The 12,192-nt window shown below is 42.3% G+C and overlaps 1 protein-coding gene across 1 annotated transcript in view; it reads left to right on the top strand.

The window, feature by feature from the left end:
- NCKAP5 (NCK associated protein 5) overlaps window positions 1-12,192 on the top strand; it is a 965,176-nt gene that overhangs the window by 849,988 nt on the left and 102,996 nt on the right. The window contains exons 11-12 of the mRNA XM_060016917.1: window positions 3,755-3,856; window positions 8,680-8,868. Of these exons, the coding sequence (XP_059872900.1) occupies window positions 3,755-3,856; window positions 8,680-8,868 (291 nt within the window). The remainder of the gene's footprint in view (window positions 1-3,754; window positions 3,857-8,679; window positions 8,869-12,192) is intronic.

Below are 12,192 nucleotides of genomic sequence, written 5' to 3' on the forward strand. Positions count from 1 at the left end.
CAAAATGATGGAGGACGTAATCCATCTGAGTGAGGAATCCACTGGGGGCTAGAGATGACAGACAACCCTACAGGCAGGTTTCAGTGCAATCCTGAATAATGAGCAGGCTTCAGGCAGGTGGGCAGGAGCAGGGAGAGTGTGCTATAGGCAGACGGACAAAAGCACCAGCTCAGAAGTGAGAGGGGCCCATTCTAGAGACAGTGAAACCAGTCTGGCAGGAAAGGAGGGGTGAACAGTTACCATGAAAGGAAGCATTTGAGTGAAAAGATCTCACTGGCCTTTAGTTTGAGAATGTGTGAGGCTGGGAGTCTCTATTTCTAAGACCAAGTGAAATCTCAGTTACTGAGATAGTATGAGAAGTGATGTGAGGTCAATTTCAAATCTATACTGAGTAATATTGTTATCTGTCATGTCTAAACGCACACACACGCACGCGCACACACACACACACACACACACACACCAAAATCATGTCCGAATCAAATCCAGGATTCATCCAGATTCGTAGGCTAAAGATTTCAAGTTTGAAAATTTTCAGGTGGGAGATTTTATCTGAATGGACACTTATTCAGTATACATGAACTGTAGGTAGGTAGTCATGTGATAGTGAATTTGCCCTCAAACTAAGCAGGTGGACTTCCTTGAAGAGGCAGGGGTACTCTCCTGTCAGTTATACTCTGTCAGTGATTTTAATTGATTTCCTTATGTATATATTCTACCTGAATTAAGGCCAGATAACATACAACACCAGTTTGAAAAGTAATATTCTCTCTCCCTCTCTCTATGGGAATTTATTTATTATATATGTATATGTAGAAAATATAAACCTTTCATAAAAATACTTATTATAAAAGTATAACACCTAATGTATTGTGAGCTTTTGTGGTTATTTAACCATGAAGGATGTTTATGTGAAAGGATGATATTTACCTTTTATTTTCTTACCTACAGCCTTAACACAGAAGTAGATTTTATTTTCCTCTAAGTCAGTTTTTATTCTCCTTACATACATGTAAACTATAACAACAAATGATTCCTTTGTACCTTAGCATTTAAGAAATTACCAACTCTCTTATTTGTAGTGAGGTGGATGGACCTAGAGTCTGTCATACAGGGTGAAGTAAGTCAGAAGAGAAAAACAAAATACCGTATACTAACACGTATATATGGAATCTTAAAAAAAAAAGGTTCTGAAGAACCTAGGGGCAGGACGGGAATAAAGACGCAGACGTAGAGAATGGACTTGAGGACACGTGGAGGGGAAGGGTAGGCTGGGACGAAGTGAGAGAGTGGCATGGACATATATACACTCCCAAATGTAAAATAGATAGCTAGTGGGAAGCAGCCGCATAGCACAGGGAGATCAGCTCGGTGCTCTGTGACCACCTAGAGGGGTGGGATAAGGAGGGTGGGAGGGAGACGCAGAGGGAGGGGATATGGGGATATATGTATATGTATAGCTGATTCACTTTGTTATACAGCAGAAACTAACACACCATTGTAAAGCAGTTATACTCCAATGAAGATGATTAAAAAAAAAAGAAATTACCAACCCTCAGTTATGACAATTAATTGGTATGAGCCTATGTAAATTTCACAGTACTATCTTATTTATTATCCTTTCTGACTATGGCAATACCTCTCCCTACCTGAGAGGTAGGTTAAGTAGCTCCTTCCATCCCTTTGTAACAGGCAAGGAATCTGAGACAAAGAGGTTCAATTACATCCTGAGATCTGGTAAAATCTGTGCCTTCGGGCTGAAACTCAGGTCCCCTCGCCCTAGGATCTGTCCCCTCTCCTTCATGACTTCACTTATTTCAATGGAGAGAACTGACCATTTGCATAAAAATACCTAAAATAGAACCTCATTTAGGAGGATGGGTTTATATATACACATATTCATTCAGAAAGCAAAACAATGACATCATATATCTGGTAAGAAGTGTAACCATGAACTGAATAAGAAGTCAGATATCTAATCTATAAGGACTCTTCCCCCAAATCACATGATATACCACTCAAAATCATCATTTCATTTGTTGAATGTCATTTCCCGTAAATTCTTTGACTCTTTGCATATTGATAAATGTGTTCTTAAATCTTAGAATGTTATCATTCTTTTGGCACTCTCTCAATCCTTAAAACCTGTATGTGGGTGGAGAAAATATAGACATCTTTTTCTTTATGGACTACAGCAAGCACCAGTTGGGTACTTACTGAGTATGACACGTTGTGTGACAGATCCCGGGGCTTAAAATGTCTTTGATTCCAGAGGGAGCTCGAGATAAGGATTATAAATATTGTGCAGAAACAACATCCTGGCTCTAGTTACCTATTGATGTCTTGGCATTGTTGGAGAAATTAGAATCTTCAAAATAATGGAAAACCAGATATCTAGGATTTATGTTCTTTTTGGTGAAAGTAACTCCACAAACACAAATTGAGAGAAGCAAGAGTATAAGTCTGAAGCAAATGATTTTAAGCTCTACTGATAAGAAGGAGAACTGATCCATAGCAGAAAAAAAAAAAAAAAAAAAGAACCTGCCTTTATTCCTGCAGATGGATGCAGTGCAATGCTACCAGAGTGCTTATCCTTCAGTGGGTGCTGAATAGATGTTTGTTGAGTGACTAACTAACCAGGTACACAGGGCTTTCACACAAGTTCAACCTGAAGGAAAATGGGGAACAGTAAATATGGCTCATTTTAGTGGAGTTCACAGCCCTGCTGACAACATGGTGGATCTGCTGGGACAAAGTGACCCTTGGGCAACCCCTGCACGCTAAGATGATCCTAGCATTAATTATTGGCAGAGAACTAGTCATCTCCCAGATCAACATCAGTATGCAGCAAGGCCTTTCCGGGGAAGAAAAGGAGTAGAAACACTTTTCAGAGGTGAGGGAGGCATCTCAGCCACGTTATTTACTTATTCGATTCGATTTTTTAGTGTCTGAAGTCACAAAAGTTGTAACCAAGACAAACCAGGCTGTGAGTACCATTTTTAAAATGTCATCAGCCTAGCAGAAACATTAGACATAAATCACGAGTTTTATTGTATTTGCAATTAAAAAGATCAAATTTAATATCTACAGAAAAGCCTTAATAATTAGGATAAAGATTAATACAGTGAAATGTCCCTGGTTTAGCAGGCCACCCAAGCAAAGCTGAAATAAAGAATTGAGTATATAATCGAATAGCATGTGAATATGAATGCACAAAGCCCTCCAAGTCCCCAGATCCCTAATGCAATTATTTTCTATTCACATTCATTGTTCCTAACAGATGACATTAATGACTTTGAGTTAAAATGTGTGCGAGGGAAGATGTCACAAGATCAGTGCTGTTTAGAAATAAGGTCACTTTTATAATCATTTGCTCAGATTTTAACCACTACTCAACATAATAAGGTTAACATGGTGAGTGCTTTTTAATGTGAGTATCAAAAGTTAATTTAATGTTAGTATCAAAAGCCAATAAGTGTATTGGGGTATTCACATTTTTCTTGCTGTTTCTTCTTCCTTACTACTTATTTTCCAACACATACCGACAGACTGTGAGAGTGTGATTATTGTTTATAATGTGTAATTGCACATGTGTATATATAGAACACTGATAAACTCAGATAAACTTTTTTGAGTTAGGATATGCTATCTAATCTAGAAATGTCAACTCTTTTGAGATTTACCTGTCCAAGGCAAGATTTGAAACAAACAATTAAATCAACACTGTTCAAAATTTCTGCCTGTTTTTACCCAGAAACTTCACTCACGCATCTTAGATCTTTCAACCGGGGATTTGCTCTCAGATGTGGAAAGAAGCCGGAGCCTGACGCACTCACGAACTGACGTTGAAATGCACGTGAGTTTCCCTGTCGCCTTCAGAACACTTGTTCAGGTTGTTCTTTTCCTTCCTTCCATCAGAAATGATGGCACAAGTGAACCATAAAGCGCATCCTTGAAGCACTGTCAGGCAGATTAAAAATACTTTCCTTTCTTGTGTTCTCTGCAATTCAATATCATGTCCCCCAGCTGATGAAGTAAGCAGAAAGTGTCACTCTCGGCAAAAATATCATAAATCTTGCCTCGTCCCCAGGATACCTTTTTGGGTATTGATTACATCTCAAAGTCTCTGAGAAATGGCCAAGGAGCTTTTTATTAAAGCCCATGTCCCCTATTACTCATCCTACTTTTATGATATATTATGTATGAACTTTTAAAAATTCATGGTCTGTACTTTTTTTTTCTTCAGCTAGGGTTATCTTTGTGCTTATTTGGCAAAACTTTAACCAGCGTGGTTTTTAACTCTCATTGACATAAAAAAAGTATCTTGAAAAACACAAGAGCCAAATAAATATATAATGAAAAGTGTTAGGCTTAAAACAATGACAGATGGACATTTGTGGATGACTGGCCTTTTATTTTACTGTATAATTTTATAAGTGTAGCTAGGAGAGTCTATATCGAAGGTAAATATTCTCAAGTTAGATTGGAATTAAATGTCAGTGGAATGCTGTCGCTTTAAACATTCATGAAGACCTTAATGGCATCCAATCTATAATATGGCCTTAAGATCAGGAGTTTTGTTAAGTTGCAGTTTTTATCCAAGAAATCCTTGCCTTCATTCTCTGTGTCTCTCTCCTTTTTTTGACTAAAATTATGGATTTTGTATTGCATTTCTCATAGTAAGGATGTTAAAGCATATGAGTGCTTCAAGGTGGTAATCTAAAATACACTATGGGAAAAAGACACTTTGAATAGTGTAAATGGTATGCTTTGCCAATTAAATCAACACAAGTAGGATAATGTTGCAACGGAAACAACATACATCTTGTGGCAAAGAAGAATTTTAATGATAATCATTATCTATTACTAATTACGACTCTTCTCAGGAGGATGTTTTGGAAGGAAGTCTGTATACGTGCAGGAGTTCTGCTGATTGTCAGGGGCCTTACTTGGAGCTATCTCATAGAGGCTGGGACCTGGGCCTGACATCAGAATGTTGTATTGACTGGGTGACCTTGGACAAGATTTGAACACCTCTGTGCCTCAGCTTCCCCTTCTGGAAACTGAGGAAAAATGATGATTGTTTTCTATTTCTGAGAGTTGTAGTGAGGATTAAATAAGATAATGTATAAAATGTACATAACACAGTAGCTGCTAACAGGAGCCATAACGAAATCTCCGCTGCTTTAGCCCTCTTGCGTTCTTATGTATTTGGCCGCGTGCCACGGCCACAGAAGAACATGGCGAAGGTGGAGAATGAGAATAGAGAAAAGTGCCTACTGGTGTGTCTCTACAGAAGGTCACGTCAGTGACCCGTGGAAATAAAGTACACACACTTTTGTCTGTTTCTTATCACAGCGCCCATGTGTAAGACCATGATGGCATATTAAGAAGTGTAATGCATGGTCCCTTAGGGAGGCTATAAAGCATAATTTTGTTGAAAAGCCAAGACACACACATATTTAAAAAAGAAACATTTTTAGTAATAGTAGTAAAACCTGATAGTTACTAAGTTTTGCTGTCACTAATAGTTACTAAGTATCATTAAGCGAACTACTACTAATTGGCAGGGGCTGTTCACATTGATCTTATGTGGTAGGTGCTTTCATTATCTCCAGGTAGAAAGAAGGAAACTGAGGCATGGAGGAGTTAAATAATTTTCCCAAGGTCAAAGAGTTAGCCAGTGAGAGAGCCAGGATTTAAACCTTATAAGTGGCCTTTGTGTTCAGCCGCTCAATCACAGAACAGTTATTTATTGGAGCAGGTAATCCTACATGATAATCATGTGCTGATGAGGGAAGAAGCTTCAGGACAGAGGAGCTCACTTTTCAGCCATGATGTCAGAGATTCTGGGTCCCTTATTAAATTCCAACATTGGTTGCCCAAGGTCAGGGAAAGGTGGGAGAATTTACCAGTAGAGAGGACTCGCCCCTTCCCTTGGCAAAGAATTACTCTGTAATCACCCCAACACACACACACACACACACACACACACACACACACACACACACACTCTCTCTCTCTCTCTCTCTCTCTCTCTCTCTCTCTCTCTCTCTCTCTCTCTCTCTCTCTCTCTCTCTCTCTCTCTCTCTCTCTCTCCCAGTACACTGCTCCAAGGGAGGGCTCACACCACTCCTTTCATCCTCCTCAGCATAGCCCAGGTCACACTGTGAGACACACAACTTGCTACCAAGTAATGCACATGAGAGGTAATCATCTCTCATCGCTCCTCCTAGGCTAGGGGCTTTCTACTCAAAGCACAGGCCCTGGGCCAGCAGCATCAAAGCACCTGGGAATTTCTTAAAATACTACATCTCAGACCCCACCTCAGAATTACTGAATCAACGTCTGTATTTAACAAGATCGGGGATGACTTCTGTGCCCATGAAAGGATGAAAAGCCCAGCTTAGAGGACACTTCTGTGCATAACTACCCCAGCCCTGCCTGACCCACATGACATTGATGGGCCTTCCCCACCTCCCAACTGTGTCCTCCATCACATCTGGGCATCTCAAGTTCAAGGTCAAGGGAGAGGCAACAGTGCCTCCCTCCTCCGGCTCATCTTCTGAGTTCTAGTCCTGTCATCTTAATCCAACATCTGTATCGAGGTGCACACATGTGTGACAACTGGGCAAGGAAGCTTATTTGTTAAATAGAGGCCTGGGAACTGAGTTGAGTTGTAAAAATAGACAGTATTTTGATAGGTGAGGCGGGAAGGTATAGATGGGAAAGACAGAGAGAAATCACAGATAAGCTTCAGTACTTTGGGAAAAGGTAGAATATAAACGGTGACTGACACCTGCGCAGGGCGTGAAAAAAGCCATGGGAGAAGTTTAGATCGGATGGCCTCAAAGAACATGGGTGTGATCTCTCTCCGGATAGTAGACGCAAGTTTCAGAGCAGAGGTAGTCCTAAATAAAAGCCACCACCCTGCTGAACCAAACAGCAAAATACCAGAGAATGGGACGGAGAAAAGAGAAGACGCACAAGTCCAAGTGGCTCACGATGTGGTATTTCTGCAGGTCTGTTCAGGGCATGTTCCAGATGTGTGTGCCGTGCCTGGGGCCTAACTGCATCGTGCTCCTGTGCATTGGGACCACGGGCAGAGGGTAGTTGTTGAGATACAGACGTGAACTCCCCTTAACTAAGTTACATCTGGCAGTAAATGAGGTCATAAATCAATAAGTATCGCTGAAAGCTGGCTTTTAAGACGACTTTCTCCTTTCAGTGGTATTTAGGGCCAAATTTCAGGGGGGAAAATAGAGTAGTAAAGTTCCTTGGCATTTTCAGATCACTTAAAGAGATTATCGTGCAGCCAAAATGAAGTATCGATAGCAAGGCAGATGCCTGATATTGAAAATCTAACATTATTAAGCATTATGGATATTGATTAGACAGCAAATTAAACATGCCCTCTGTACCAATGCAGGGATTTCCTATTGACCACGAGTGCTCCCAGAACAGCATTACCTTCCTTCCCCAAGCTGGTGTTTAGTCATCGTCAGTTGGAATTGCATTTGGAGAACAGTGATATGTACCCAGGTACTAAAGGCAGCCATAAAGTGTCAATAGATTGCACAAGTAAGAGACTTGCCATTCCGCCAGTGACACAAAGACAGATGGTTTCCCATCAATGAGTTTCTGAGACAAAGCTTTTCTAGATAGGGGACAGGAATGAGACTGTAATGGAGAGATCCCATTCTTGCGATCGGGCTGCTAAATTAATTTAGCCTGTCCAGTTAGTGGAGCTTCATCTGTTACATTAGGGGCCTGTAATGTGGCTGTCACGACGTTCTGGGGTGTCTACAGCTTTGTCACCTGTGCCTTACACAGACCCACTAGAATTCTAACTGCTTGGATCCTTCTGTGCGGGACCCAGATCTGTTTGATGTGAGAATCTTTACCATTTGGATAGCCAACTGATATGAAGAGTCCTAGGATCTTTACAACAGAGCCTCATGATTCCCAGGTTTGGTGTTCCATTACAGTACATGGCTTCCTGGGCATTCGATCCCAGACTTATAATGATGTGATCAGAGCCATAGGGATTATAAGAGTGATCTGGGAGAACTGTCCCACCCTACACCAGAAGACAGTAAGGTCCATGGAAGTTAAATGCTTTCTTTCTCAATATCTCATATCTGGTGGCACTGGTAGCCTGAGAGCCAGGTTGCTAGACTCCAGTCCAGGGCCCATGCTCTTGAACCCTTAAGCCAAAGATGCTGCTCTGTCTTCTTCCTTTTGTAGCATTAAAGTCATGTCTTGATATTGATCTGATTCTTTAACCAGCATGACTGGATAAAATGGAACACTCCCAGTGTCGTATTTCTGCCTAACGATGATGGCAGCTCATCATAAGTGAGCACCTGCTTAGGCCAGATCCTATGCTGTATGCTTCTCATCTAGAAACTCACTTGGTCCTTGCAGTGACCCTAAACGGTGCGCGGTATTATTATTCTTCACTTCTTAAAAAAGAAAATGTAGCTCTAAAAGATTACATCATTTCCCAGGCATGTTAGTCAGAGTCATAGCCAAGATTTGAACCCCTAGTCTGTCGACCCCAAAGTCTGTGTTTCTAACCACAGTGCTGTATTCGCTCCTACCTCATTATGATGTTGAGCTGGGATTTCCTCTCTCCCTTAGCAAAGTCCTCGCTCAGAGCTGTCCTGCTTTTTTTAGGAATGCCAGCTGAACACAAAATCAGGAACCCCTGCTTTGAAACGCCCTGGCATGGGGGTTGCCATCCGCGGTCATCTCTGTACTCGAAGCAGCTGTAGCAGCAGCGAGCTGTCTCTCTCGAGCGCCTGCAGCGAATACTCCAGCGGCTCCTCCTACACGTGGCATGATGGGAAGAACCTCAGGAAAAGGGTAAGGCGCCTTTCAGGGCACTGCAGCATCAGAGAGAACCAGAAAAGAAGCCTGTTCCGGTAGGAAGGCGGAGGGTGGGAGGGAGGCGAAGAAGGAAATGACCATTTGCTGAGTTCTTGTTTGTTTACACTTCTCCCCATCACATAGAAGAGGAAATTGGCTAGAGACGGTTAAGTTCCTTGCTAGAAGTCACACAGCCAGTGAGAAGTGGCGTGATGATTCAACCTCAGATGACGAGGCCATCATGGGAGGGAGTTTGGGAGAGAAAGACATTTTCCCTTCTGTGCTTCGGTGGAGCCCACCGAATTCCCAGATTTATATCGAGTTGGAACTGGAGCCCTGGCCTAACGGAACTGACCACGCTTCAGACCGACTAAGACATTTTCAAGTAGTTTTATGGACATCGTGCCTGTGATGCTCAGAGAGACTTGTTAATGTCCGCTGCAAACGAGAGTGGACTTGCCCACGTGCCAAGTCATTCCGGACTGAGCATCCCGTGAGAACTCAAAGAAAAGGTTTTCTTCTAGAGAATAGGGAGAGCGGTGCATTCTCTCCAAATGGATGGCCGAAAGGTCTGGAAGTATCATTAGCTTTGTAGGAGTTTACTGCTCAAAAATAGCATGTATTATATTGACCTTTAATCAAGGCAATAGCCTCCTAAAACACTAATATTATGGCTGTTAGAGGGTGGCACAGTAGAGAGGGAGAATTCCATGGTAGATGACAAGCGCTATGGCTTCAGTGAAAGTCGAGCATGGCTCTACTTAGATGCCAGGAGTTCCTCTACCAGATTTTTAAATAACTCTTACGGCTGGAATGACTCCATCTGTAAAGCGGGCTCACCCAGCTGAAGATTCCTTCACGATTTGAATAAACATCTTTGCACACTGGTATAAGCCAGGAATCTGGAATCGCTGTTTCTGCAGTTTCCTAATGTTAAAGAGAAACAAAGAGTACAGGAGAATGGAAGCCCTGAATTCGAATATTTGGAGATCGGTTTTCTGTCATCTGTATAAATTTAGTTTATGACTTCAGAAGCAAAAGAAACCAGGGAAATTCCATAAGTGCCAGAAAATTTGGGTGAGGGAGGAGGTTTTTCATACTCTGAACAAGAACTCAGAACAAGATTGCAAGCTTGAATTTAGAGCTTATTCCCTTGGACTCAGACTTACAGTGCAAAGTGCGGAGGCTGGGGTGTTATCAGAATTGCTCCTTCTAAGGAGCTGTTCGGAGTTCTGAATAATGACTGCTAGGAACCTGGCCCTTAGCAGACTGGGGAGGTGGTAGGGTGGGGGGGGATGTTCCCTCTCTTTGTCTCTGAATATTGCTGGCTCCCAGAGCCCCCTGCTCTGCTCTTTTCATTCACAGCTCTTTCTCTCTCTCTCTCTGAGCCTTTTTTCTTTTCTTTTCTTTTCTTTCTTCCTTGAAATTTTTCCAGTTAGAACAACCCTCGATATCCTAGGGACATCTCTTCCCTGAAAGAGGAGAAATAAGGTTCTTAAGACACTTCATACACACTCCGTTAGCCATCATCTGGAGATTTAACAGTGTCCCATCTCAAAATGGCTGTGGAGTACCAGCGTGCCTGCCACATCTCCCAGAGAAAAGTCCTAATTCTCAGGGATCCAGCAAACTAGACCCAGTCTCATGAAGACAGTTTATTTTATTTTATTTCATTTTATTTTATTTTATTTTATTTTATTTTATTTTTATTTGTTTATTTATTTTTGGCTGCGTTGGGTCTTCATTGCTGTGCACGGGCTTACTCAAGTTGCGGCGAGCAGGGGCTACTCTTCATTGCGGTGCGCAGGCTTCTCATTGCGGTGGCTTCTCTTGTTGCGGAGCAAGGGCTCTAGGCGTGCGGGCTTCAGTAGTTGTGGCACACGGGCTTCAGTAGTTGTGGCTCGCGGGCTCTAGAGCGCAGGCTCAGTAGTCGTGGCGCACGGGCTTAGTTGCTCCGCAGCACGTGGGATCTTCCCAGACCAGGGCTTGAACCCGTGTCCCCTACATTGGCAGGTGATTCTTAACCACTGGGCCACCAGGGAAGAAGTCTTGAAGACATTTTAAGTTGATATTATTTAAGGAACTTCTTAAGTTCTTACCATGTACCAGGTACTCATTTAGTATTAACTTACATAATAAATTCATACAATAAAAATTTGAATGTGAATATAATATTAACCTATGTAATAACAAATATATGACCAATGGTTCTTTAGTAGTTCATAAGTATTTTTTTTTAATATTTTTTTGTGTAGAAACAGAAGGGAAGCCTACATGAAATGCACTGGCCTGCCCTCCATGGAGGAATCTGGCTTGTATTATTGAGTAATGACCACGTCAGCTTTGTCAGCTCTTCATAAGTACTAGCTCATTTAATGCTCGTGCTAGCTTATTAAGTAGGTTCTCCTATTTCCTCCATTTCACAGAGAAGTAAACTGAGGTGCTGAGAAATTAAATATCCATCCCAAGGTCTCATAGCCAGTAAGCGGAGCTGGGCAGTTGGTTCCAGAACCTTAACCATTCTGCTAGACTGACCTCCTTGAATCAGCCTAAAACGTGGAGGAGTCCCAGTTGTTGGGATGGGTTTGTTTCCATTAAGACCAAGAATGTCATTTAAAAAAAAAAAAGAATGTGTTAAACTGTTGTCTAGTCAAGAAATAGGAAAGAACTGTGGGCATTAAACTGAGGCTCCTACCTTAGCAGCAGCATCTTTCAGCCAGCTGCCCTGCTCCCCAGAGCAACTCTCTTCTGACTTTTCCCTGCAAAGAATGAAGCCGCCAATATGAAATGCCAGCTTCGTTCCACCATCTCCCCCATAGGAGATTCATGATTTTTTTCAAGTTTCAAGATTATCCTCAACCTTTCTCAAGCTATTAAATACCATGACCTCCTTTGGAAAACTGTTGGAGGAATGTGGCTAATCTCACAGGGTGGGGAGCCAGGGCCCTGGGAGGTTTGCAGCCTTGGGCCCTGGGATGACGCAGACCGCAGCATGGGCAGGCTGCGGGGAGGCAGAAGGGAAGTGGGTAGGCAGACACAGAGCACATCTATGGCAGGAACAAATCTGCCCCTTTCAAGCTCTAGGAGGGTGCTTTTGCCTTGGCTTCTCTTCTTTTTTGTGAATGTGACATCAGGATCATGGAAATTCTTAGAAACCCAAGCTGTGGCAGTCTGCTCACTGGTCAGTCTGTAATACCCAGACTTACCGGAGGGGTTTCTTCTGATCTCCGAAGGAGCTTTTAATGGCACAGCAGAAGAGGAGGGGGAAGGGGAAGCATCACCAAAATAGAATCTATGCACAGCAACTTCGGACCCTGGAGA

The sequence above is a fragment of the Delphinus delphis genome, chromosome 7 (assembly GCF_949987515.2).
Source record: "Delphinus delphis chromosome 7, mDelDel1.2, whole genome shotgun sequence".
NCBI lineage: Eukaryota > Metazoa > Chordata > Mammalia > Artiodactyla > Delphinidae > Delphinus > Delphinus delphis.